General features: G+C 42.4%; 3 protein-coding genes across 3 annotated transcripts; 2 read left to right on the top strand and 1 right to left on the bottom strand.

Annotated features, from left to right (window-relative positions):
• Window positions 1-2,978: 2,978 nt before the first annotated feature.
• On the bottom strand, window positions 2,979-15,442 carry hormad1 (HORMA domain containing 1). Its single transcript, XM_078287148.1, has 14 exons — window positions 15,404-15,442; window positions 14,210-14,354; window positions 13,794-13,857; window positions 13,068-13,104; window positions 12,865-12,885; window positions 12,558-12,584; window positions 12,372-12,439; window positions 11,451-11,602; window positions 9,508-9,658; window positions 8,202-8,280; window positions 6,895-6,955; window positions 4,496-4,635; window positions 3,726-3,773; window positions 2,979-3,355 (listed from the first exon to the last, which is right to left on the bottom strand). The coding sequence occupies exons 1-14, from the start codon at window positions 15,440-15,442 to the stop codon at window positions 3,263-3,265; spliced, it is 1,125 nt and encodes a 374-aa protein (XP_078143274.1). The 3' UTR covers window positions 2,979-3,262.
• A 799-nt stretch (window positions 15,443-16,241) lies between these two features.
• Window positions 16,242-20,695, top strand: ensab (endosulfine alpha b). Its single transcript, XM_071910131.2, has 3 exons — window positions 16,242-16,413; window positions 19,077-19,199; window positions 20,444-20,695. Exons 1-3 carry the CDS (start codon window positions 16,357-16,359, stop codon window positions 20,612-20,614), a joined length of 351 nt encoding a protein of 116 aa, XP_071766232.1. The 5' UTR covers window positions 16,242-16,356; the 3' UTR covers window positions 20,615-20,695.
• Window positions 20,696-25,112: 4,417 nt separating this feature from the next.
• mcl1b (MCL1 apoptosis regulator, BCL2 family member b) lies at window positions 25,113-27,609 on the top strand. Its single transcript, XM_071910132.2, has 3 exons — window positions 25,113-25,737; window positions 26,011-26,261; window positions 26,432-27,609. The coding sequence occupies exons 1-3, from the start codon at window positions 25,245-25,247 to the stop codon at window positions 26,546-26,548; spliced, it is 861 nt and encodes a 286-aa protein (XP_071766233.1). The 5' UTR covers window positions 25,113-25,244; the 3' UTR covers window positions 26,549-27,609.
• Window positions 27,610-27,867: the final 258 nt, after the last annotated feature.

Raw genomic sequence — 27,867 nt, forward strand, 5'->3', positions numbered from 1 at the left:
ATGAGAAAAGAAGATGCTTTTCCGTCATGACATAAAGCAGCCTGAGTTATCTATTGGAGGGTGTGGAGGGTGGGTGGGTGGGGGGGGGGTTCTCTCAACTCATTCCATGGCCACGTATCGCCCCCTTGTGGTCATTTTGGATATTTCATCCCCCCCCCATGCAATTTCATGCACAGCCATTACAGTAAGGTTGATGGCTGTTCCTATTCTTTAGGTAGGCACACAAGGCTGTTGTTAGAAGTCCAACACTCTTCAAACGTAGGTGCGTAGATTCAAGGAATGTGTTGGTTCAACCAGCATGAAGAGAATCCACACGAGAGGAAAGAAGTCCTTCTCACTGAGGTATCCAAAATACAGTATATTAGATTTTATTACATGACACTCATAAGACCATAAAGTGCAAAGTGCTGCACAAAGCTGTGTCAAACGTTTCCATCACATCTTCCTCAGTGACACAAAGAAGAAAGAACTACCTTCCTGGTATCTATTGACCCACATAAGGAGTTATAATTACAAGAACAGGAAATACATCACAGGACATACAAGCATTAGGTGTGAAACGCCAAAATACTATTAATACAAGGTAAGACAATGGTGTACAATCCACATCTAAGTCAAGAAAACATTGGAGACCTAGTTCCTCATTCAGTTCTCTAGGTAACATGTACGTATGTGCTGCTATTTGATGTGATTACATGAACCAGTGGATTCCTCATCACTACCTTCAACCCCTTTGTGTTCATTGTTTGAATTTACCTAATCCTTGTTTTGACTGTTTTTTTCCAGGTGTGAGAAAATATTTGAATGACACATTTGGTGGATTTCCTCCTACGCTCCTGCCCGCTACCTGGTTCCAAAGGGTTAACGCGGAGCGGGGCGCTCTGCTGGGGAGCCGCTAATCAGCTCGGAAACATTTGCTGCCCTTCTGGCAAGGTCAGAGGGGTCACGGTCCCTGGGCTGGACGTCCACTCCATCCCTCGCTCCTCCCCCCTCCTGCTGTACAGCCCAACCCCCCCTGGGGCCTATAGGCCCTGCAGGCACAATCACCGCACAGCGACTATAGGCTCACAGAAGCTGGCTTTAATCTATATGGAGCCCTGGGATGGGCTGCGGCTGTCTGTCCATCAGTCTGTCAGTGCGTCTTGCCTTGACCGTACGCAGACGGCCCTGGACCCGCTATTGACTCAGACGGGCCGAACCCCGACTTCTGATTGGTCCGGAGAGGCGTCCGGTGGGCCCCGCCTGCTGTTTGACCAGCTGATTGATCTGTTAACACTGGCCGCAGGACGTGTGTCCCTGAATTTAATTTCAGAATTCATTTCTGGGAGACGTGTGTGTACAGAAATGATGTAGAGTCCCAGGATCCGGGTGAAGGATTGAGGGTGGAGGTGAAATAAAATTGCAATTTAGATTCCCTTTTCCCCTCTAATGTTAGGTATTTGGAATGTGCTTGACAGGAACACTGCTCTACTTTTAAAACATTTCCTCATGTTTTTTTTTTGTTTCAGACTAAAAAATGTGATTGGAAATGGTCCATATTCACCCACATTATTGCCTTCAAGTGTCTTGATTTCCAATAGTTAAAATGCTTTGGGTGCCAGAATGCTCTGTAACAGACAATCTTGCAATAACTGCATTGCTCAGTGTGATTCTTTATTTTCCGTGTCACTGGATATATTTTGCCTTTTGGGTGCTATTTGTCTGTTCATTTCATAAATGGCACTATGTGATGTAGTGCTTCTATAATGTCTACGGCAGAGATATTGGTAACTACAAGGGAACAGTACATGACTAGACCTGCGAAGGCGCCTTTACTGTCATTGCATTTCTTCACTTATCAATACCCAGAGAACCCCCTGCCGTCAAAATAATAAAAAGTGTTGAAAAATGCCAGCGGAGTCGGGCGGTGAAGTTAGCAAACCCTGATTCATTTCACAGCTCATAAAGGCCGTCAATGCACCGGTGTGTGGGTATGGTCCACCATGGATTTCCCAGTCCATTCTGCTTTACGCTTCACTGTTATCAGATATACCCATAAAAAGACACAGAGACAATGAAATAAATGTGGTCGCCAAGACAATGCCTGTGTTAGGAAGTGAGGGCTGATTTGATGGAGTCTCTCTCTCTCCCCCCTCTGGCCTGCTGCAGACACAGAGAGGGGGGGGGGGGGGCTGCTTGGATATGCATCACAAAGGCTTCCTGCAGTATTGATCCGCAGTGGGTTAAGGCAGTCTATCAGCAAATGTCCCTCTCTCTGGGAAAAACAACAGGAGATTAAAAACACACAGCTTGCCGGGCGGGAGGCTGCTGATGGCCCCTTATCTGGGCCCAAAGGTCACTGTGTACAGATATAATCCACTTTCACTTAACAGCTTCATTTAAGGCACCTCACATGCAAATGAAGGCATTCTGGGGTCTTTTCAAAGAGCGAGGCTTTGCTTTTTTTCGAGAAGCAGGTGAAGTCGAATGTCTTTTCTAGAGGCCGAGCGGCAGCAGCAGGCTTTTACAGGCAGGAAGCTGAAACTGTTAAATCTTTAAACTGTAGCAGACGCCTGCGTTTCCTTTTTCCAACCGAGAGACAAGCGCAGGTGTCTGACAGCGTCTTAGTGCTGATGGAGGCAGCTGCTGAGCGTTACTCAGCCCTGACTGTACAGCCCCTAGAGCTGTTTTTATCTGTATTTATGTCCTTTGTTGCTCCTAACTTAGGAGTCCTAAGAGCACTTTGTGCCGAACCTGTTTTGTTAAAAGTGCTTTATAAATCAATTTGACTTGACTTGACTCTATAGCCAAGTGGTGTACAAACTGAAACACCTCACTGAAAAAGAGACATTGATTTGAAACAATTCAAGTGCTGAAATATTTTACTCAAGTTTGCAATCCTGCTTCGTACACAAACAATTGAGAATGGTAACAGTAAAACAAGCTTTAGGTACAAAAGGCAACCTAAACACTGTTTTGATTCAATGAAAATTCCTCCATCAGATTTCCAACTTCATAGATACAGTATATTAAATTCAACAAGAATAAATTATGCAAAAACGGCTACATTTTAGATCTGCATTTCATTCAAATAAACAATAGAACCAAGAGTTAAGCAAGCAAAAGTATTTCCCAATATCAAAATAAACCTCAAACATTTTCACATCTGGTCATTTGCTTTAAAGAAGAGCCACACAACTTGTTGTACTCAAAAACGAAATTGAAAAAACAATTCATGTAAACTGATGTAGTAGCGCTGCTTTGTTTGCAGCGGGTTTGGAGGTTAGTAGCCTTCTTTGGGTTCGCTGAATTTGCGTCTCTTGGGCGCCGAGGAGGACGGGACCTCCTGGCTGCTGGGGAACTCAAACTGAGACATCTGAAAACAACAGAGGAAACACAGCAGACACAACGTAACCACAGCATGCCGCAACTGACAGGCCGAGTCTGTCTCAGAGTAACCGAGGTGATCAAAAGTGACTAATCTGTGATACAAGCCGGGTTCCTACGCATTTTCCATTTCAAAATTAAACCTTTTTCCAGGCCTTAAGGCTGCACTCGGCAAGATTTTCATGCGAAAATATATATTTTAGCTTATTTAGTTAACTGACTTTAGGTCGGAGACACATATTTCTTAGTATGTAGAATAACAAAGAGGATCAATCTTTTTATTATTTGCAGGCTGCATTTATAGTAAATTAGGGACAGGAGGCCGGAGTACATTAATGACACAAGGATGAGTGTCTCACCATTTTGTCCTGGGTGGGTGATGGCTTCTTGCTGATCAATTTTTTCTCCTGCGCACACATACACACACACACACACACACACACACACACAAACACACATACTGTAAATTTGAAGAACTGTCTTCAAGACATTTCAGGTTTCACCACAATTCTTTAACATCAAATAACTGAATTCCAATTTTTTTTTCTTTTTTAAACCTGGTAAAATCTAAATTGTATGGTAGTTTTCTACTAAAAATATCACAGTCCTCAAAACATATACAGTGTATTGCTTAAGTATTGTACTACACTGATTTTTCACGTTTCTTTTCTAACTTCAACCACAGTGGCTGTGTTTACATGCACAGATGCACAGATCATACATGACTTAGAATAATCTGGGTAAGCTCATACTCTAATTATGAGAAACCTGGTTAAGATGCCAGGCTTACTCTCATATTAAACGGGTTACTGTAGCATGGAAATATTTAACTTCACAGAGCGTTACTGTATGTGTACATTTTGATGTCAACAAAAAAACATGTCAGCAAGCAGTAATTATTATTATTTATATTCTAAGTAACCTATTGCTCAGTCAAAGAGGAACAGGGGAAATGAATCACAGGGTATGAAAGGTTCATGTAAACAGATTAACCTGAATAAGACCTTAATAGCCCGGTGCATGTAAACATAGCCAGTGTTTCAGTGTGAAGGGGTTTCAAGCCCTCTAGCTGTAACCAACAGTTTAAGCAGAGAACTGGCGGTTGTCGAGGTTTGCGTGGCGGACTGACCGTGGCGGACTTGATGACCCTTCCACTCCTGGTCCTCTTGAGGGCCACCTCCGTGTCAGAGGTCCTCTTCACCAGAGTGTCCATCTGAGAGGGGACAGACGGCCGTAACTCCACCGACCACAAGAGCAGTTGAAGTGGCCCTTCGCTTCATGTTTACACAGCGCTGACAGGCTCTCTGCCTTCACCGACTGTTGTGAACAGTACTGTGTTGGCTGCTGTTGGTCAGCAATCTCCACTGTTATTTATTTTTATTTTATAACACAGCTTTGTTCAATATGCAATTCTGTCCAATAAAGGCATTTTGAGGTCTGTTTTTTCTGAGTAAAAGAGCGCTGTATCTAATCAATCATATCAGTGCCAAGAAGCTTGGTCAATTTTGTTGATTTCTAATCAAATTAACTATAAAATTTTGACACCTTGTGCCAAGAAGACGTGATTCCTTGGTGAGTGCAGACAGTCCTACTGGACTATTTTTTATGGCAGAAGCTTGTAAATAACTACAGCTTGTAATAAAATCATTTAAAATCCAAATCCAAATGATTGTGTTTGGTGTGTAGCAGTGTAATAAGCGCTTTGCGTCAGGGCCTGAATCACCCTGTCCAGGCCTACTGTGCCATAATGACTCACTCTACATTATCCCTTACTTGGGGTATTCTCAGGTAAGCAATCTGACTGGTCAAAACACATTCTTACTGTGCTGATAATTCCCAAAAACCGCATTCCAGCTGTAAGCTCATGCTATGTTAACTTGTGTGGTAACATGACTTCGCAATTTTCCTTGTTTTTTTTTCCTGGTTGTTGTTCTACTGTATACTATTTTTAACGTTTTTTTTCTTAAACAGTGCACATACACAAAGGCCATAATCCCATTGAGGATGTTCTGTGCTGTGGTTATCGTAACATAATCACAGTGAAGAATGTCCTCTCCAGTATTATCGCTATTTTTTAAAACCAATGATGACACGTGTTCAGGGTTCCTAAACATTTTCCATTTTAAAATTCCATGCTTTTTTCCCAGGTCTGTTTCTTGACTGAATATGAGAATTTTAGTCGGTGGTCAAAATTATGTTTTACAATAGTGGGTTTGCTATATCACTGCCAACTGTATTGAGACTGAACAATAATATCTTTTTTCCAAAATTTTGCGAACTTTTTGCCCAGTTCCAAAACTTTTCAAGACCTGGAAATTACCAAATTAATTTTCCATACTATTCCATACTTTCCAGACTTTTGCAGGAACCCTGTATATTCAGGTTGACACGGTGCTGTCCAGGGTTCCTACTGGCTGCTGTTTAGGGAACGCTTTTGTATTTCGCTCTTAGGTTTTGATTCCTCACTTCCTGTGCGTTGATAGGATTTCCTGCCAGAGTCTGTATCTGACACCTGAAATTGATTTGGGCAAACAGGGCGAATCTACAGTATATCAATTAAGCGCATTGGTGGGACATTCTTCTCTACTCACAACAATAAAAAAAACAACTTTGTGATTTAGACTGATAAGTGTATTTTTATATATAAATGTCTTACCTAGTGCAGCTTTCAATTATTTCCCCAGTATGTCACATGCTCACTCTGTGTTGTTGCTAATGGCGCACCAACCTGTGAGTTTACGGTGACTTCCTCACACACCTCCATCTTCTCCTGACAGCTCATCTGGACCTCTGAGTTCATCCAATAAAAACAGCACAAAGCATATTCAATAAAATTTATACGGCGCAATTTCTATGACTGATATTGTCAATGTCTTTATACAAATGTTACATTTTTGTTAACGACCTGAGGTCTTGTTTTGGCTTGCTACACTGTCACTTGGGGCTCCTGTATTCAGGAATTTTAATTGGGTTATTAGGGTGTTTCATCAAGTTAAATGTAAGACTTTTTAAGGGACCATTTTAATGACACTGAAAACTAATTTCATAATTGAAAAATCTGAAAAAACTTAAAAGATCAGAGTTGAGAAGATCAGAATATAACAGCGCACCAAGGACTTAAACTGCTTTATTTAACAGTATTCAAGACCATGTGAGGCCTTGAGTTTAGATACTATAATTTAAGACATTTTAATACTTTTTCCGAACCTTCAAAGATAGCTAAATCTACCAGCTGCAAGGGTGATGTTTAACACTTAACAGGCTGAGACAGGGGGACTGAAGCATTTCTCATCTCCGAAAAAACCTACAACCATTCCATGCAATACGGACGCCTTAACTTAATACTTAGTGTATACTTAGCTATAAGTTTAAACATATTCATCCATATTCAAAACCTTGATTGTGAAGGATATTCAGGACCAATATCAGCCCTGAAAAAGTTATTATTATGTAATCAGTTGGTAAGAAAGCTCACTTAAGTCAAATCACATTGTTATGGGTTAAAGTGAACTTAAGAGGAAGATTTACCGGTGTCGTCCGGGTATGAGTTCTCATTGTGAGGCTTCTCCACGTCTTCAATCACATGACTCTAAAGATGAAAACATGTTATCTGATCTGGTCAACACTGACCACAACAACATCATTCAGACTGTCAGCACCACCTAACATGTCTGACCTGGGCGGTAGAAATAAGTTGCTTATACAGTAGTAATGGATGCAGTGAACAAAATTATTTTAGCCAACAATGATAACATTATAGTCAACGGAAATACGTCCAGACTCTTTAACTGTAGATTAGAAAAACTGACACCACTGCATTAGTGTTAATTCAATTTTCAATGTGTAGACATTTTCCAATTTATGTGTTGATCTGGGAAATGCACACATACACATTTGCAAGATTCCCGTTATTTTTGGAAACATTGTCAAGATGGACTAACGCGCACTATGCTCTGTGTGTTAATGCATGTCTGTGTTTGGATAATGATAAACTCCAATGATAAGCATGCATCTTCATTTGCTAGTCTGCAAGAGTAAACACATCTGTAACTGGATAATATAAGCTATTTTATAAGCTTTCTTTTAACAAAACAATTTTTTTTCCACAGATAGTTATGGAAATCATCTCTGCAGTGCTTTTTGCTCATATTTCCGTCAATCATAGAATGAAATAAAATTATTTCTACTTTCATCTTGGTCCAGAATCATTGACTAAAGTAAAAAAAAAAGTTTGTCAGTGAGTACTAGTGCCATTAATTTCATGACAAGATTAAGACTGTCTTACAGTAATGGGTGTAATACACCAATTCTTTACTTAAAAGTAGATATATGGCATTGATCTTACAGAAGTGCATGTATGACACATTTCCAAAAAGTAGAAATAACCTGGTGGAATATCATCTGATAACAGTATCCTGGTACAAGTAAGACTCTGTGATTCAATATTCCTGAGTAAAAGTCTTGATGCATTTGATAATAAATCTATTTACTGCAGATATTAAAAACAAGCTAGGAAACATTACGTCTTCAATTCTATGTCCTCTATGGATTGACTGAAATTTACTGGGGGTCTGTTTATGCCCGCTCTGATTACTTCCTCTAAAAGACGACACGCTCCAAGTCAAAAACATGATGAAAACTGATCATGAGTGAGATGAATGTTGTGGAGCAAAAACTAAGATTATCCATTGAACTGTAGCGGAGGAAAAATATCAAGTTCCCAGAAATGGAAATATTAAAATAAAGAACACATACCTAAAAATATACTCAGGTTCTTAATGAGTTTCCCCTGCTGAGTGTAAACCAGCTCCATGTCTAAGTTGTTGTGTGCTGACCTGCGACACAGCGGCCTCCTCCTCCATCTGCAGAACCCACTTGTCCCTCGAACGCACAGGCTCCTCCTCCACCTGCAGACTTAGACAGGCAATATAGCTGTCAATCAAAATAAAAAATCAGCTCCCAGAAGTCTTGACTGCCATGAACCTTGTTAGTCAGGAGTCTTTAACCGGTGAAAGGATGAACTCTAGAAAGGCCAGTGGATTTTGGGGCTCTAAGCAAAGGCCAACAAGCTGTCAGTTAAAGAGGGTAAATATAATTATGACGACTATCATCTTGTATGATTTAGAAAATCTAACAACACTGCTTTGTACTGAAAGTGGATGTAGGAGAAGTCATGGAAGAACATTTTTGAAAGCTGAGATATTTCAATTCTAAAACTCAAACAGCAGTTAATTTAGAGCAGTTTGGCCTTTCTAGTGTTAATGAAACCAAATGATTTTTCTTTTTTTTCCTTTCTATTGATCTCTGAGGGATACGTTCATCTTTTTCTGCTTGCCCACCTCCACAGAGAGGTCAGAGGTCAGGCTCAGCCACAGAGCAGTGCCCCCTGCAGCCGGTGGAGCTTCAGTGTCTCGCTAAAGGACACTTCAGCAGGGGGGGACAGTTGAAGTCACACAGGGGTTCGAACCTGAGACCTTCTGATGTCTCTAACCAGCGAGCCTCCCTGCTGCTGCCTTCAGCGAACGTCCAAAGGTAAAACAGTTCCAGTTCAGTGGTCTGTCTGATGTCTCGAATGGCATGACTTTACTTTACGTGTTGCTCAGGCATCATAAGCACATTCTGAGTTTATTATAATCAAGTTTAACATTATATAACATGCTATAATAGACAGAATGTGAAAAACCTTTAGGGGGTTGACAAATTTTTGGGGTTACTGGGAAGCTAATAATGTTTTAGAATGGACAGGATTTCCTAATGTAATTACAACAAGAAGAAGAAGAAGAAGAAAGAGAAGGAGAAGAACAAGGTGAAGAAAAAGGAAAAAGAATGAGAATGAGAAGGAAAAGGAGAAAAATAATGAGAAGTAGAAGAATGAGGAGAGGAAGAAGAAAAAGAATGAGAATGAGGAGAGGAAGAAGAAGAAGAAGAAGAAGAAGAAGAAGAAGAAGAAGCAAAGGAAGAAAAGTAGAAAAGGAAGAAGAAGACAATGTGCTAACATTATATTTATTAGTGCCCTCTCACACTGGGCTTATGAAGCCTGGCAGCTCACTTCAAGCAAAGTTCAACCTTTTGTTTTCTCTTTCTCTTTGTTCTCTCTTTCTTTTTCTCTCCCTCTGTCTCCTCCTGTCCTTCACCTTCAACAGTCTGTCTCTCTCGGTGGTCATGTCCACCTTCAGCGTGTGGAAGGGTGTGACCACCTCGCCCATGGCCAGATTCACCGGCGCCTTCTCAAACTCCATGATGTCGCTGTCGCCCTCCTTGAAGCCCGGAGGCTGGTAGTCCTGAGGAGTGACTGGAGGACAGACAGACCAGGGACAGACAGAGGGACAGACAGTGCTGAAACGATTAGTCCATTAATCAATGAGTTGATCGTCAGAAAATGTATTGATTAAAATTTGGATAACTGATTAATCACTTTTGTCATTTATCAAGTAAAAATACCAAACATTTGCTGGTTACAGCTTCACAAATGCTAAGATTTCCTTGCTTTTATTTATTTATTTTAGGATCCCCATTAACTGCCAATTTCATGACAGCTAGTCTTCCTGGAGTACAATGCAATACAAATAATCAATGATAAGATAAGAGAATGCTTAAAATAACAAAAGTAATGAAAAAGGCTAAAGGAAACAAAATTAATTCAAACTAAATCCAGTGATTTACTTTGGGGTTTTTTTGGCTGCTGCTCAGACTAAGTAAGCAATTTTAAGAATCACTTTGGGCTCTGATAACTTGTGATGTGATTATTTTTGATATTTTATAGACTAAACGATTAATCAATTAATAAAATAGAAAAAGATAGATTAATCAACAATGAAAATAATCGGTAGTTGCAGTCCTATCGGACGGACAGACAGACAGACACACACAAATCGACCTCAAAAAGACAGCAGGTCTGACCATGTGTAACTGAATCTTCTTTTGATTCTAATGCCTGACGAAGCCTGCAACCCCACACACACACACACACATACTCCTCACTCCTACACACATACACACACACACACTCTGCTCATTGAAGTGGCTTCCTTTATAAGTGAAACAAAGGATTTCAAAGAAGCAAGAAGTGTGGCCGCTAACTGTAAAGTCTGTTTGTTTCCCACCGCAGCGAATGTCTCCATCAACAATCAAGTGTATGGAGGTCAAACGGTTTCAACAACAAATGTCATATGACTCAGAAATATATGTCAGACACCACATGTTTAAACACATTTCACAAATACTGTACATGCAGAATGATTTGCATCTGTAACCTACCATTTAAAAAAATGTAAACAGAGGCAGATACTTGGAGATCAGCCCAGCGAAAGCACAGACATTGTGCTACAGGTGATACAGGCAACAAGAACAGTCCCAGAAGTATCCACACAAATATATTCAAATCCAAAAATGTGAACTTGCCAATTCACAAATAAGTTTAAGGACTGTGATTATGACTAAGTTATGCAAAGGGACATGTTTATGTGAAAATATAAACTTAAAATTGTTAGTGTTTATGTACAAATCATGATATATTACTGAAAACAGAAAAGGATTTATTCACAAATGTTGTTACATATTTATAAGTCTGTTTACATTTTTTCAGATGGTGGGTTACAGATGCAAATTACTCTGTTGCCTATATATTTGTGCAGTGTTTTTTTTTTTTAAACGTGGTGTCTGACATATATCTCTTGTAGGTTGTGTGACTTTTTTTGTGACTTTTTTTTTTGCCTTGTTTTGAAATCATTTGATCTCAACACAAGTCCTGTCAAACTGTCCTTCAGCAAGACACTGAACCTCTACCTGCTCACTCAAGTCTCTCTGTGTAAGAGCATCAGCTAAATGCCTAAAATATAATGTAAATGCATATAAGCTTAAATCAAAACCTGTACTACATTTCAGAGGTAGCAGAAGATTTCAAGCACCCTGATGGGGGTTTTATAAAAGCAATCTCTATAGGCTACACATTAACGCTTGTCCGCTTAATAGATTATCTATTAAAGAAGATTACTCTTGAGTTATGCAACAATTAATTTATGCTGCACTGCTGGAGATTATAACTGTGCTAAAGGTGTGTGTGTGTGTGTGTGTGTGTGTGTTACCATCGTCATAGTAGGACAGCTTCATGTTGAGGCAGACATTGTCTGGCAGAGGACCCAGGTTCTGCATCAGAGTGTAGAGCTTCCTCACCAGCAGGATGCTGGCCTTCTTAGTGTTGCTGCAGGTCATGGTCGACACCTTGTTGTTGTTGTTGCTGAGGTTGACAGGAGGCAGGATGAGAAGTCAACACCAACCACCAGCCCACTGCTGGTAATCTTGGTAAATTTGCCTGCTCTTTCAGTTCCTGTGGCAGGTAGCCAACCATCATTATTTTGTTGTAAATATCTAGTTGGCTGTAAAATGTTGAAAGTGGTTGGAGAATTCTGAGGTGAACCTGCTCCTGTGGATGTTGACTAAAAAGTGCACTAGTGCTTTCTAGCTGCTCAGGTGGAGGGGCGGAGCCTATGCATGACTGGAGCGGTGAACTATATTGAATTTAAAAACTTCACTTGTTACCACAGAAGTGCTGTGGTAGCACAGTGCTGTTGGAACTAAGCTGAACAAATATGTAATTCATGCATTGATTCAGCCAATCAGTTATAAATCAACGAGCTAATTCCTAGTATGTGAATGTACCATACATCAACCCAGAGCTGGCTCATGCTTGTGTGACTTCTACCGTACTGCCTGGTGTACGAGCGCACACTATATTTCCCTTATGCAAGGTTCTTAGGGCTCTGCATGGCACACATAAAGAGCACATACCGTAATTCCCCATAGCAGCGCACATTGCAAAAAGTGTTACGAACCAACAAACTCACAGAGCCCGGCTCTTATAGAGGTGCTCCTGTCCTCAGGAACCTAAAAAGTACGTTTCCTGCACTGATATGAAGTTTACATTCAATGTTTGAGTAATCCTCATACCTGTCTTCACATGTTCCAATGAGAGTAATCCTTACTCCCAAGCATATAACATATCCTACCTCTCAAAGTCCATCTGAGGTCCCTTTTCAGTGTATTGGATCTTAAACTGGTAAAACTCTGTCACTTTCTGAAAGTGGTGAAGAGAGAGCTGTGTGAGGCTAATCATGTAAACAGATAGCAACATGGAGCCTAGCTGATCGGGTGTTAAAACATCAGCAACTGCAAGGACTAGATTTGCAAATTACCTGGGGGTTTTCTGGATCAGTGTATATCTAGAAAGGGACAAATGAACATAACTTCAGCACATTGGATATTTTGGATTTCCTTAAGGCCTCGTAGAAAAGAGTAAAGGCCGCAGTAACTGTAATCATCAAGACTGTCAAAGTATTGTAGATCTCCATCAGGTCAAAAATCTTTTGAAATCACTGTCAATGAAAGGTGTATTTCTGCCGTGACATACCTAGGCCAGCACCTCACCTCGATGTGAGTATCACTATCACACACCCATAAAGACCCAACGTAATGTATGTCAATAGGTAACAAGATACTCACAGACAAAATGACTGTCCGCAGCTGGTGGAAAAACAAGTTTGAACATATCAGTTACATGAGACACAGCAAAACTGTAAATCAGGATTGGCTTTGCCGGTTTTGTGAATTTCTGACTTTTAGGAGTGGTCTATAACTTTATCATGATGCACCAAGCTTACATGACAAATCTCCAGACTGATGGAAAAAAGCAGGAGATGACTTACATATTTCCTCTGAATGGCATCAAAGCATCCCTGCATCCTGGAAGGATGAAATAAACACACCTACTTAACAGTGAACATGTTCTCTGACGTTCTCCCACATACATCCTTTAACAAGCACAGAGCGAGTCCTGAGTCATAATGATATAGCCAAGTGTTCTGCCACTTGAGTGAGTGTGTGTGTGTGTTTGTGTGTGTGTGTGTGTGTTTGTGTGTGCGCGCACGTGCACGCCTGTGATAGATGGAGGCATAAAACTCAAACAGCCTCACCTTTAAAACATAAAAGAAAAAAGAAGTGAAAAAGGAGAAAAGGTAAGTAAGGTAAGTGTGGGTTATAACTAAACTGTGAAAAATTATGTCTTCACCTTTTTAGCTAGTTCCCCGTATCATAATGTACACCTTTTTAACAAAAAATACCCCAAAAACAACAATTTATTTTGTTGTATTTTTATATCAAACTCCTGTTGGATTGGGATGGTTGGATCCCGGTGACTGGAATTTATCTATTTCAAAGAATCCAGATTTCAGGCTAGCATCCAGTTCTTCTGAGTCACTTTCCATGTTTGTTCCGGTCCAACCCGCCCACTTTTGAGTCCCTGTCCCCCAACATCCTGTTTCAACTAGAGATACGTCCCATTACAGAAAGCAAGACCATCGAAAGGCCATTTCCCAGTAACTTTAAACAATGGCTATGGGCTTCAAGTGTCAAACTGTACTTGAGTTATTTACCACTGAACAATCTGATTGGCACCAGGACAACTGCGCTCCTCCCTAAGAATCATCACTTTCTGCTCTGTGGGAGAGGAAAACAAAGATAAGCCGCTCATTGGCAAATATTTGAAATGGCAAATGGAACTCAATGGCAGTACTGTTAAATTGCATGAGATTAAACATCAAGACAACTAGTATCACTTAAAACTCAAGGTAGGAAATTAACACCAGCCACCAGCCAGATGTTGGTAAATCTTCGGCTGTGGCTGCTAAGTTTGGCTACCAGCCACTGGCAAGAAACTGACTTTTGTTTGTAGGTCGTATCCAGTTTTAAAAATCTAGTTGTTTGGTAAAATAGTTGAAGCGGCTGGTGAAATTTGGGATGTACCAGCCGCTGTGATGTGGAGACAAATACATTTCCATATGTGATGTACCTTCAACATATTTGCTCCCATAGGCTTTCTCTGGGAAAAGGCCCCTGAGGTAGGTGATGCTGGACACTGCAATGGCCAGAAGTTTCTTGACAACAACCAAGGACTGCTGCTCTGTGGCAACTGTGTTAGGCAACAGCTGAGTATCCTGTTTGAGTGAAACAAATTACTCACAGGTTGAATGCGTGGTCCAGGTAAACATGGCAGCAATCCAGCAGATGCTGTCTTTGTTTTTGTTTTGTAGTTTTGCTTTTACTCGCCACAGTTAACACAAACATTAGCAATCTAGAAACTAACAACTGCAAGTCCAGGTGAAAGGTAATAACAAGCAGAAAACTGATATTTTTATTTAATTAGGTGTTCAGTCTTTGTAAACTCATGCTGTTACGAACAGAAAGGGGAAGCAATCTGCTTTATAAAATAGTTTATGAGCTGCAGTCTTTCAACCTGTGACTGTGGTAGTCAGTGGACAGAGCCGGCCCTTAGGCTTTTGTTGGCGCTACAATTAGAATCAGAGTCAGAATCGACTCCTGTATTTACTTTTTATGGAAAGGGGGGAATTGAACTTGACACATGTATAAAATTCCCAGACGGACAAAAAAAAAAGTTGTTTTTTTTTACTTATGCAGTAATAGTGTTTGCAGCATCACTATGTCTTAAGCCCTATTCGCACGGGACTAGTATTACCTGGGGGTCTCTAGTCATTTGTAATAATTGCGGAGGTCGTCTGTGATCTTAATCCCGTGCGAATCTGCCACCGCAAATTACCTACCATATTTGGCCAAACACAGAGGTCATGTGATAATATTAGTCCCGTGCGAATTGGCATCTCGGTGATTTGGGGTCGTATGTTTTTTTTCAAGGTTTTTTGTTTTCTCCGCGCCTTTTTTCTGCCTCTTTTCCGGTCGAGAATTATGGAGGCTGCGTTGGCAATTATAAATGAAAGTTTTGACAGCATTTTGGGTGCAAATTCAGGAGGCTCATCGTTTTTTCTATCTTTCAACAGGCTCAACAGTTAGCCTTGACATCATATCCGGGGGATAATGTCAGTAAATTCGAGTAAAATACAGACTTCGCTTATCCCGTGCAAATGTGCCACACGAAACACAGACGTGGGGGGGGTAGTTTCTAAATCACATGAGGTCCCCAGGTAATACTAGTCCCGCGCGAATAGGGCTTAGTCTACATGTGTTTTACCTGTTTCTGTGCAGGTCTCAGATGCTGCACACATGCCATGGTTGCGGTGAAAAACAGCAAATTCAAACTCTGCAAAGAACAGAGAACAACAGTTTGAGGACCAAAGTGGCCTAAAATGAATCTTTCTAAAGTTAAACTAAGGCTAAATTAGCGCTAACATTAGCTAACTTATTATTAGCTATTGCTGAGACAAGCTATTCTGTCAACTTTTCGCATTGTTATTAACCTAGCTGGTGAACATTGATCTTTTACTCACATGGCAACAATAAAACTGTCTTTTACTAAAGTAACACAAATTACAAGTAGTTAAACAGAGCACCTTTAAAAAAAAAAGTCTGGAAACAAGCTAGCTGTTAACGCTACGTAAAATCGTTCCCGCCGACTGTTTGATTGACAGGCAGCAATCAGTCACCAACAAGTAGCCAATCAAAGAGCAGAGATCTTGGTCTGACTGTCCTGCAAAGAAAACCGTGACCAGGAGGGATGCTGATCCTCTCGTTAAATTAGTTACGTTATACTCGTAGAGTAATGGACCGTACTGTATGTGTGTTAGTTACTATCATGATAAACAGACTGTATTTCTTTTGTGTTGCTCATGTGGTTTGTGTTGATGCAGTGCGGCCCCCGCATCGCCCCTTCTCTCTCCTCACTCTAAAATCATTGGACGAGAGACTGTCAATCACAGTGGCTGCGCAGTTTATGCCATTTCATTGGCTGCATTGACAGGCTATGCAAAGCGTTTCTACTCTGCTATTGGTTACTGTATATGTCTATCACAAATAGGAAATCCCTAGTGGTGATGTCACAAATCGTTTCGCCATTTTTGCTGAGGAGCAGTCGTGTTCAGAAAAGGAGGATTAGATTTAGTACAGGTACAACAACGGTACTTCGCGTATTCATCCATCTGAGTTTTCTGGCACACGGGACATCTACGTGTCCAGCACAGTCGCACCATGTCGTCAGAAAACCTGGACTCAGACACTCAGATGGACTACGAGGACGAAAAACAGGTGGGCTTCTGCTGTCTGTCAAGATGTTGTTGGCTAGCCACTGAGCATGCTAGCTAGAAGTGGCTAACACCAGCTAGCGCAAGTGAAGTGTTTGCAATATGTTCGGCGGTGCGTTGAGGCAGGGAAGGAGTCGTGGAAAACAAATAGAGCATTGATAAGTCGTTCAGTGACATAGGAGACGTCTGTCATTGCTCTCCAGCCACACAGTGGATCTTGCTACTGTGTCACTCCGCTGTGTCCCTTGGCTTGGCTTGTGTCATTGGCTCGCGAGTCCACAGCAGCTCGGGCCTCATTGGTCTATCCCAGGGGTCTCAAACCATGTGCCGTGCAGGGCCGAGGGTCTGCAGGGCTTCACTCCAACCAAACACTACAACAGCTGATTTCTCTGATCGGGACACCTTAACCCGAGAGGGATGAAGTGATCGGTGATCTTTGGTTGGAGCTGCAGCCTCTCTCGGCCCTCCATGGCACATGGTTTGAGATTCTGACAACAACTGCAGTGGTGGCAGTGCTTCCGCATTCCCACATACTGCCACAACAACAGCAATGATGTGCATAGTTTACCTCTTTGAACAATTTTTGATTCAGAAGCTAATGACTAAGACTGAATGATCAATCTCGGTCGGACCAGGCAGCCTATGATTTTGCTGTTGTCAGCTGTCACCTCTTGCTGTTTGTTTCTGCTGTCTAATGTTGCTCAATTATCAAGGAGGGTGCTGATTGGCTGCACAGTGGTTTGAGAGGTTGGAGTTCAGGCTGTTGTTGACAAAGCTGCTGGCCAATATGAATCAACTTGGATGTCTGTGCCCAAGAGATAAAGTTGCACTGAATGGAATGGATAGTGTAAAGTGCACAAAGTAAGACTGCATTTGTTTTTGACTTTCAAAGTGGGCACTTTCGAGGCTGAATGACCAGAACAGAAACCTACTGTGAAGTGAGGGGCAGGGCATGGCTTATTAATGAACATAACAGTTAAAAACTATCTGGGGAGGGGAGGGAGGGAGCACAAAGTATCTAGTGGGCTCTGCATTTTCCCTGCATGGGGCCGAATATAGCAGCTCATAAATTTCTCGTCATGGGCCCAAGTGAATCAGCACACTCGGTGCCACATGTCCCCCCTCCTCCTGTGGGAATCTGTTCATCGGCTTCTGTGTCCTGACTCACATTTTATCCCTGCCCCAGCAAGCTTTGCATTCTGAGTGCCCTGTCTTGTCTGCATAGTGGAAGTAGGTCTACGCTGTGTGCTGCTCGCTCCAGGTATACGTGTGAGGCTTGCATAAACGGCCTTTGGAGTCCTTACTTTTACTGGGGGAGCGTCGAAGCGCAATAAAAACACTTGATTGACACGGTGCACACAAACAAGGTGTGTCCTGCTAACCCAATTTCAGACGAGAGGTGTCTGACCAGTTTGGCCAGTGTTAGGCAGTGTTATTCTTCAAAGTTTGTAGCAACATGAATGCATGCGTTGTTTACATGAATCAACACCTCAGGTTCATGTAGCCTAACCTAGGCGTTAGTCAGAACCTGCAAGAACTCTCAAATACTATTCTTATTATTGTTTCTGTAACCTTAAATCCCAATATTGATCGACTATATAATTATATATCACTTTACAATACAATGGGGATAGTGTCTTGTAAGCATACATGCAACCAATGTATGCATATTAACAGACAAACAGAGGGGATCATTATATTTACTGGAAATGGGCTATTTACAGAACCCATGGCATGACATTGATAGGAAGCAGAAAGACGGGGTTGTTATGTCTATATCAGCTGTAGAGAACCGCATCAAGCAGTGGTGATTTAGCAATAAATGTCAAACTGATTTCTAGTTCAGGATTTCACAAGTCCTGGGGTATTGCACTCATTATCATATGCAAACTGTTCATTTAAGTACAAGATGTTCTAAAAGTTCTAAAGGTCTGGAATACATCATAAGACTGCATAATAATAGTTACTTAATAGTTAATAAGTTATAGAAGTGTTTGAAAGGACTTTTTGCGAGGGTCATAGCTTCATATTCCGTAGACCAGCGCTAGCATTAACATGTTAATGTGAGGTTGGAGCCACTTCATCACAACCAAAAAAACCCTGGAAAGCCCTTGTGCACAAAATCCTTATGAACACTTTTCCCTGAGAGGGACTTGGTTATTAGTGATCAATACAGGCTTCTAAAAATCGTAAAGCCTCTCTCCAGCGCTCCATTAGTTTCAAGCCTTGTCCTCTGAGTGAGTTGTTTCCTCGCAGCCATGAGGGCGGTAAGAGACTGTTGTAGAAAAACATTCAGGCTGTGACTCATACTATCATGAAGAATCTTCAATTCCCACAACTCATTGCCATGGTTTTAAGCCCACTTCACAGCAGAGCTTTTCAAGGGCTTGCACAAGCAATTTTGGTGTTTTTGAAGAGGGAAATTGCCCGGCGCTCCACATTTACATTACTGCAGGAATTTTTGTGTTTTCGTACTAGCAGCAGCATTTTTGTAATTGCAGTGCGACCGCAAATGAGTACCTGTCACATAAACAGCCGTTCAGGTTGTGCTTAAACTTCTAAAGGTCTGGGAAAAGTTTCTCTTTTCTTCAGAGATTTACTGACTGACACTTTGAAGCGGCCCTGTTGAGTTTTTATGTTTATGTTCATTTGTTCTTGTCTCCACAGGACTCCCAGGAGAAGAATGCTAACCCGGTGAAGGCTGAGGAGGCCAAGCTGAAGGCCAAGTACCCCAGCCTGGGCCAGAAGCCTGGGGGCTCCGACTTCCTCATGAAGAGACTACAGAAAGGGGTAGGTGACCGCAGCTGGTCCGGGACTGGGTAGCAGATAAGGACCCGCCTCCTGGTTAAAGACCATCCTCTAACCAGAAGGTCCCAGGTTTGATCCCCACAGCAGCCTTCAGTCAAAGTGTCCTTAAGCACTTAACCCCTACCTGCTCATTCATTATGTGTCGCATTTGATGTAAAATGTAAACAAAACTGAGAATATTCAAGCTTTTGGTCCAGCTGAATTTTGACACATACAGTATACAGCGATCAATCTAGCTCCTGTGCATCATTTGTTTAAGTAAGTACAATTTTATTTATATAGCACAGGGAAACTCAATGTGCTTCACTTGACAGTAAAGCTTGAACAAGGAAAACATAAATTGTACAAATTGAAGGAAAAATCCACCCTAAAACACTTTGACACTGTTAAAAACAAACACAGCTCTTGGTGATGTACCTTGTATTTCTTGGCCCATTTTTTGGTGTGTGTTTTTTGTATTTTTCTTTATCCTGCAGATAACTGGGCAAACATAAGACGACGTCACAGAGCTTCTTTTTAGACCCACCATTTTCGTTCTACAATCACACAGGGAGAAATCCATTGTAGAAGATGCTGAGATACCAATTTTTCCACCGACAGCATCCTCAGTGGACCATAATGCAATGCAGCTACGTTGGTAGCATGTGAAATATGAAGGCCTCTTCGATGGCTTTTTTGTAATTTGAACACCGGGGCAACGGCATTGGTCTCTCTCCACTCTCACTTTTTCTTCACTGGAAAAACGTATTACGCTATCACTATTGCTATTGCTCTCTTCACCTACACATATATATATAGCACAAAGAACCCCCTTCTCTGGGGGTTGTCAAGAGGCATTCTGGGAAACATAGAAAATCTCTAACTGAAGTAGAAGTAGATGAGGCAGGTTGAGGGAAAGTGGGTTCACCAAAAAAGTAAATTGCAGCACTTAATCACAAAATAACTCCTGGAATACACTGAACATCACACATTAATGATGTATAACAGTGTAAGAGTGTCCCAGAGTTTTTCCTTTTGGGTGTTGTGTTTGATCGAATCAGCGCTACGAAACCCTCATTAACTAGATTATTCCATGAAATTGTTTAAATAGGCTTTGAAGTGTTTCGTCTTTCGGCGAGAAGGTCCGCACATCAAATCCATGTTGTCTTTGATGAAAACCAGTGAGATCAGAAAACGGCAGATGTCTAAAAGCGAGCGAGTGTCTTCTTTTCTCTCTTCTCACGCAGCAAAAGTACTTTGACTCGGGCGACTACAACATGGCCAAGGCCAAGATGAAGAACAAGCAGCTTCCCGTGGCGGGGCCCGACAAGAACCTGGTGACCGGGGACCACATTCCCACGCCGCAGGACCTGCCGCAGAGGAAGTCCTCCTTGGTGACCAGCAAGCTAGCCGGCTAGCCTCCGTCACCCCAGAAACACCCCCACACCCCCCCAACCTGGGGCTCCCGGCAAGCGTCCCCCCCCTCCCTCCACACCCGTCTCCCCAAGATGTCCACCTCCACCCTTCCTCCCCCCTCTCTCTTCCCCCCCCCCACCCCCCCACCCCCCCCCACCCCCCCCCCCTTCCCTTTTCATCCCCAGGCACCACTTGGCTTTAACATATCGGGCAGAGTTGTATAAGTTTAACTCCATTTGCTTGTATGTGGGTGGGGTGGGGTGGGAGGGACGGAGGACCTTCTCTGCCTTCTCGCCGCACACGGCTCTGCCCCCTCTGCGCACTCTGCTCTACCGCCTCCCTTATGTCTTGGTTTTCGGTGTTCCAAGATGCGTCACAGTAGATGTGTGTCATCGGGCGGGGGGGGTTGGATGGGGTGAGTTAATGCACTTTGTATTCTGTACAGTATGTTTTTCTTTGCATCCTGAATGACACCAAAATAATGTCGTGTGTGTAAGGGAGTTAGGAACCATGGTCGCACCGCGTTCTTTGACATTTTGTGTTCCCCATCCATGCTGGTGGCTGGTTTGGGGGTGGGTGGGTGGGGGGGTGGGGGTTAGATATTTGTGAATAATTGCTTGCATACCAAATCTCTGAGGGGCGGCTGCCTATCGTAAGCATTCGCTCAAACCGTATTGGGAAATGGGGGGGGTGGGTTCCTTTTATCTCGTCCTTCGGTCATCTTTTGTCAGACAAATCCCGAGGTCGTCTGCTGCAGCTCAGCCTAAAGGGATCGGAAACTGCACATTTTTATTTTTCTCTCTGCTCACGTTGCTTTAATTCTTGACTCCCTTTGCTCCTGTTCTCTCTCTCTCTCTCTAAATATGCTGCATGATTGTAACATGTAACAAAAAAAAACAAACAAACTTAACACGTCTTTTGAAGGGAGCGGGGCATCTGCTTAGATTTAGGAAGTATCAGAACAACCACACGGAGCCGAGGAATGTCCACGGTCACACTTCCTTCCTTCCTTCCTTCCTTCCTTCCTTCCTTCCTTCCCTCCTTTCCCTTTTGCTGTCCTGACAATCCATACACACACGCTCCTGTTCGCGGCCCAGGGCAAGAGCCAGCCGAATATATCCCTGTATCATTTTTAAAGGCTGGGAACCATGCCAATGTCCGTGTTAAATCTTAGTTTGGTGGCTGTTGAGTTGCATCAAGACGTGTGTTTACTACGAGCCTAAAAGATTTGTAGGGGGGATTAAAACACCCTGCATAAGACTGTATGCTTCTGTAAATAATACTCAGAAAAAACATGGGCGTTTATTTCTTGTGTCTTTTGAGACTGTTTTCTTCTGGTTAACCGTTATATCACTTTCAAGATATAGATATATATATCACAATCAGGCCTAGCTGGTTCCCTGTCGGTGGCAGTTCATGTTGTGAAACACTAATTCTATAAAGAGAAGACCGCCAGTTAGGTCCCTTATACACTAGCTGGATTCCAGACTTGTGTCTACTCTTCACATCAGATAGGAGCCCCCACAATGCCTTGCTGAACAGTTCCCTCCTCCCGTATTGACACGCTAAACAGACTAATCTTTGATCCCAGTGGTGTCATGGGGTAAACAGCAGGCAACCTGATAACCACAGGTGTCAACCCAGCTCCTAAGATCGTCATCGCGGGCTTAAAGTGGGACACTGCATGCTTGCAGGATGCGCTCACTCCAACACTTGGCAAAGCGGAGAGAGATTTTATAACACGCGGAGAGGGGGCAAAGTGTGAGCGTGCGCTCTCTGCTCGAGTCCCACCTGTTGACGTGGTTCAGCGTCTGAAAAAGAGGTCGGAGGTGTGATCGACGAATCTGCAAAACTTTGAATGCGTGCAGTCCAGTTTGAACCGACTGAACTGGAGAATCAGCCTCCTTGTGTAATACTGCTTCAGGGAACGATCACAAACGCACACTCCGCCACTAGATGATAGGGTGCATGCACCATCACATTCTCCACCTCACATGTTCCTCATTGAGACTTTGAAATGTGTCAAACTGCAGTGGGTGAAAGAGAATTGACCTATAAGTATGCTTGTTATGGTGTTGTATGAATGCGCTGCTTTTCTCTGTTCCAGCCATTGTAAATAGACTTTAACGGGGAAGGTTTTTTTTTGTGTTGTTTCTCACCTGCTTTTCACTCTTTTCATGGCCTGAGCTATTTCTCTGATTCAATGGTTCCTCTCTCCTCTCAGTTAAAACACTACTTCTGCTCTATCTACGTGTACTGCAGAGGCTCTGTGAATCTGTATCATATGGATATATGTGTAAATGCTGCTGATTCAGTCGATGACAAATCTTAGAGACGATGCCCTGTAAAGAACACCTGTCCTCTATGATTCTACCAATCCGACTCTCTTCCTCCCCGAGGACCTCTGATCCAGAGTCCCAGCTCCTGTGGCGAGGTCAATTCACTTTCTGACTTTGGTCAGTATAAATGGCAATTCTACCCTTGAATTTTGAACTTGCACTGTTGAATTTGATCCAGCTGTGGGTCTAGCCAGAGTTGAAATGAATTGACCACAACTCTTCATGTCTCTTTGAATGATAAGGGCAGACCGTTAAGCATCTGATTGTGTGTAAAAGCCTAATCTTGAGCTTTAAGAAGTAAACTTGTTAAAAAAAAATCTGGGTGAATAGGCTACAACATTGGACAGGAGTTCTTGAACGCTACTTGATGTCTGGCTTTGCACGGAGCAGTTCAATGAGAGGATATAGCAGGGTATGTTTAAATACCAAGTCACAGGGTGTCTCTCGTTCAGCTACGATAAACACGTGCCAGAATGTATAAAGAAATGACAGGCTGTGTGCTCTGAAGTACTTTGTGCTGCTTTTACCTTATCTGTTCTCTTGTTGTTTTGCAAGTAAATGATGTTTCTTTATTCATGTGTTCTCTTACTGCATAATTACTATATTTCATCCTGGCCCAAAATAACTGCAGGGATATCAGAGGCACCCTTGCTTCCAAGAAGAAAAAAAAAGGGGTTTACATGATAAAGAGGATGACTGGAGAACACAGGAATGATTTTAAGACTTCAGAAAGTACAGGAGTACTTGGAATGTTTCAGTTGTGTGGGAGTAGGTGAGAGGATTTTTGTCAGTATTTGAAATAAACTTTTACATTAATAAGAGTTCCTTGTTGATGTTTTTCTGTTGATGTCGGGCCTCTGTTCTGGTTGTTTGTACCATTGGTGTAAATGGGGAAACTTCTCCTTACATCAGGACTCCTGCAGCCTGTGACGCCCCTCAGACATGGAGCCTGGTGAGAGGATAAGGTCCCAGTGTCTTACATCTTGTGGGTAAAACACAATGGAGGTGCAGATGAGGGGTACAACCTGCCTCTGACCACTAGGGGGCGGCAGAATCCTATTTTCAGAGGCTGAAAGGGAAGTTTGGCAAGTGAGGGCAGGACCTTCTTCACCATTGAAATATACTGGGTTTTTTTCTGTTACTCATCTTGAATATGTAAATAAACATTGAAGCTATTTAACTGAATTGTCCGTATAGAAGAACTATAGAAATTCTTGTAACCGACATGTGTAGAGTAGGTCTATAGATTAAAAATGTTTAATTGGAGTGACAGAAATGCTGCTGTAAGAAAGAATTCAAAACCCCTTGGCTCTAGTTTTTCCAATTCCAATCAGATATTATATTATTGCCACATGTTAACACCTGTCAATGATATGTCCCCCCTTTTCTATTCACTGCAATAAATAGATTGCGTATGTGTGTAATAGTCACTGCTACTTTTCTAGCATAGTCTAGAATCGATGTCAGGACTCAGAGTAGTCTTGGCTAATCTACAGTCTAGACATTTATCAAAGGGTGAAAGTCAGTGGCTTTTATAATGCCACAATGGCCCTACAACAGAACACAATCGCGGACATTTTTCCTCATTAAATCTACAACGTGACTGTTAATTGAAAGTGGAAAACTTTTAACTTAGTTGGAATAAAATGTGATTTACCAGATTAGACAATTTTAGAAATGGGTAAATATATATTTGTCGTTTTAGCTGCTCATTATTATTATTTGTTATTTATTATTATTGTTGTTGTTGTTATGTGAAACTGGTTTGTATTCGCATGTTTCTAGGAATGCTTCCTCGGAGGGATATTTTAATCTTTCATGTAATGGAAAAATACAAAAATAACTGCGCCCACAGATCGATTATATCTATACCAAGAAGGTTTCATATTGATCTACCGGGTAAACGGGAGTGAGGCGCCCTCTCCGATTTAAAAAAAACAACAAGGCCTTTCCATTCATTTGAGAAATAAGCCCGTCCTTTTGTTTTTGTTTTTTATTTTCATTTAAAAACGGGGATAGTAAGAAAGGAGCGGTTTATTTGTTTGAGGAAGTAGAGGATAGTTTTCGGTGACGTCGCACGTTGACGTACGTACGACGACGCACGTTACCGCCCACTCCAGCTTAAGACTTATACGTAAGCAGCTTCACTTCCGTTGCAGTTCAGCCCGCAATGGAGGAAGTGTGAACGTTAGGGAGAAGGCTAGCTTTTTGTTTGATATAAGCTAGCAGTAAACCTAAATTAGATCTAAGTTTTATGTAAAGTTTAAGCTTAACGTTCAAAGTAAATATCAAGATGAATATTATTTCTACAAGACGGTCGAGTCAAGCTATTACAGCCGGAACAATTGGGAGTTGTATTTTTCTTCCTCAAAATGGAGTCGTCGAGGGATCCATGCACTACGGCTCTGGAAATTCCTCCCCTCAGATAGCCATGGCCTCATCCATAGACTCTCGTAACGGGAATGCTTCCCCCAGCGACACCCCAAAGCGGCCGAAGATGTTGGGAGTAAACAAACCAAATGGGTTTGCACCAAAAGACATTCGGGATGATAACGACAACGACGGCTCTTTGCCGTGCACGCCGGAGCTGCAGTCGGACAGTGAACTCGACACGCATTGCCCAGCAGGGGACGAAGTCTTGGAAAATGACACAAGGCAACTAATTGACAGTTTCTTAAGAGACTTTGCGGGTCTTTCCAAACCGCGATGGATGGAAGAGAAGGCGCTATCAACAATGAGAAGAGTAGTGGATGATGTTCTGGAGAAACATCGATACGCATACAACGGTAGGTAGATTTCAGTCTGTGTGGATTTATGCTTCCCAAGCCGTGCAATGCCTTCAGCTGCACGAGCCACATGCTGCGTATTTACTCCAGTAAAGTCTTAACAACAGACTCCATATTTGAAACTCCTGTTTTGGCTGCAGATTTTTGTAAGTGAGTTGAAAGCTGTTATAAAATAAATAGGTTATAGTTGACGTTGGCAGCCTGACAGGAATACTAACGTTAGCTAAATCCACAAACGGGAGAGGTTTCTGACCCCAAGGCGTTCATTTTTAGGCATGGTCAACAAACTTGGGCTGGATGAAAGAGGGGACGACATGACCGTGGTCACGTCGGTAGCCAAGAATCTGTTCGGGGACGGGACCACCAACTGGGGCCGCATCACCAGCCTGGTGGCCTTCGGGGCGGTGGTGTGTCAGTACCTGAAGGAGAAGCGCAGGGAGCACTGCGTGGAACTGGTGGGCCAGGAGATCTCCACATACCTGCTGACTGACCAGCGGGACTGGCTGGTCAAAAACAACTCCTGGGTGAGTTATGACTAATTATTGCATGACAGGATGTAGGGGAATGAAATGTGCCTGTTGCATAACTAATCCATTGTGCAACAAAGCCTACATGTCTGGTAACACGTCCTTGCTATTGTGCTTTACCCTAAGGCTTTCTTCTAACATTGTTTTCTTTCCTTCTTGTTTTTCAGGACGGGTTTGTTGAGTTCTTTCGGGTAGCCGACCCGGAGTCCACGGTGAGGAACACGCTCATGGCCTTTGCTGGATTTGCTGGTATTGGGGCAACGCTGGCCCTGTTGATCAGGTGAATTTGTTGGACACTCACAGAGACTTCTTCTTTGTACCTGGGCAAGATAGGACACATTCATGCTGGAGACAACCCCCTACTTTGATTTACCCTTCCAACACCCTTGGCTCAGTTTGGTTTTCCAAAGAAGGCTAGATTGGACTGTACGAGACGGAAACGAGCTCATAAATGTTCACAGAATCACACCTCGATTGATTTCTTCTTCTTTTTGTTCTTGCTCTTGATTCGGAGGTTTGGAAGATGGACATAACATTCAGCTATCTGCATTTTGGCCACCGGTTTATTCGCCCTATTAGGGCTTATTTAATTTACATAAAATTTATTTTTCTAATAAATGACTATGTTTCTATTTCTATTAAAATTAAAATCGGTGCGGACCACAAGTTGATGTGATGTTCTGGCTTCTATTGTAGTTACTTATGGTTCATACAATAATACAATTCCTTTGTTTTAAATGGTGTTCTGCAATTTGGGAATGTTGTACTGAAATGCTCAGCCTGGAGTTGAGATTAACCTAGATTCAAGACCTGAGTCCCAGGCCACAGCAGGGAGGAGGGGCTGCATTTTTCCCTGCCATGCAGTCATGAAGCCCATTTCCATAGAGCCCATTCATAACCCCTGGATCCTGCTCCTTTGTATGGACACTCCAAGCATGTCAGGGGAGGAGGGGGCGGATTTGCATGGAAGTAGCTCGACTTCCTGGTTAGGGAAATATTGAGGTTCAGGTCTGCACTAGGAGAGAAGAGCGAGCACATTCAAGACTGCTGGCTGTGCGGTAACCAGGAAGGCTAGAGGGTGTTGGACGAAGTGACTGTACTTTGTGGAATGGCAACCTTGGCTCTGCTGCAGATTGGTGTGATGGAACAACAGCACCAAAGCTCTCACTGCTCACCTAACAAAGTACTTTTGGTGCTCAAAGTGAATTCAAAGTGCATTCAAGTTATATCAAAAGCAGGCAGTAATGCAAATTACACACCCAGTTCTAAGCTAATTAAAAATGTTGTATGACAATTCACAATTTTTGACCTTTTCATTAGCCAATAAACAGTTCATTGTTATTCACCTGGTCTGACCTTTTGATACTGTCCTTCTGTTAGGGGAAAAGGTGCACAAAGCAGAAGTCAGAAGTTGCATCTACAACCACACTATTTTACTGTGCTGAAAATGAACCGCCCCTGCTCTAAATGAGTATACCCGTTCGGCACCCGTTCTGTAAGTAGGTCCTTGATGTTTATTCACACCACACCCCACGAGAGAGAGCCGAGGCTGCTATTTCCTAGAAATTTGATGGGGGTTTGGCAACACCGCCTTATCTACTAC

The sequence above is a fragment of the Centroberyx gerrardi genome, chromosome 12, assembly GCF_048128805.1.
Source record: "Centroberyx gerrardi isolate f3 chromosome 12, fCenGer3.hap1.cur.20231027, whole genome shotgun sequence".
Taxonomy (NCBI): Eukaryota; Metazoa; Chordata; class Actinopteri; order Beryciformes; family Berycidae; genus Centroberyx; species Centroberyx gerrardi.

Excerpts from the sequence above, each read along its gene's own strand:
- hormad1 (XM_078287148.1), bottom strand. The coding sequence starts at position 15,442 with ATGGCATGTGTGCAGCATCTGAGACCTGCACAGAAACAG. Across the intron at positions 13,858-14,209 it reads TGGGAGCAAATATGTTGAAG|AGCAGAAAGTGATGATTCTT; the intron begins GTACATCACATA and ends CCTCTCCCACAG. Across the intron at positions 12,585-12,864 it reads TGCGGACAGTCATTTTGTCT|ATATACACTGATCCAGAAAA; the intron begins GTGAGTATCTTG and ends GTCCCTTTCTAG.
- ensab (XM_071910131.2), top strand. The coding sequence starts at position 16,357 with ATGTCGTCAGAAAACCTGGACTCAGACACTCAGATGGACTACGAGGAC. Across the intron at positions 16,414-19,076 it reads ACTACGAGGACGAAAAACAG|GACTCCCAGGAGAAGAATGC; the intron begins GTGGGCTTCTGC and ends TTGTCTCCACAG. Across the intron at positions 19,200-20,443 it reads TGAAGAGACTACAGAAAGGG|CAAAAGTACTTTGACTCGGG; the intron begins GTAGGTGACCGC and ends CTTCTCACGCAG.
- mcl1b (XM_071910132.2), top strand. The coding sequence starts at position 25,245 with ATGAATATTATTTCTACAAGACGGTCGAGTCAAGCTATTACAGCCGGA. Across the intron at positions 25,738-26,010 it reads ACATCGATACGCATACAACG|GCATGGTCAACAAACTTGGG; the intron begins GTAGGTAGATTT and ends GTTCATTTTTAG. Across the intron at positions 26,262-26,431 it reads TGGTCAAAAACAACTCCTGG|GACGGGTTTGTTGAGTTCTT; the intron begins GTGAGTTATGAC and ends CTTGTTTTTCAG.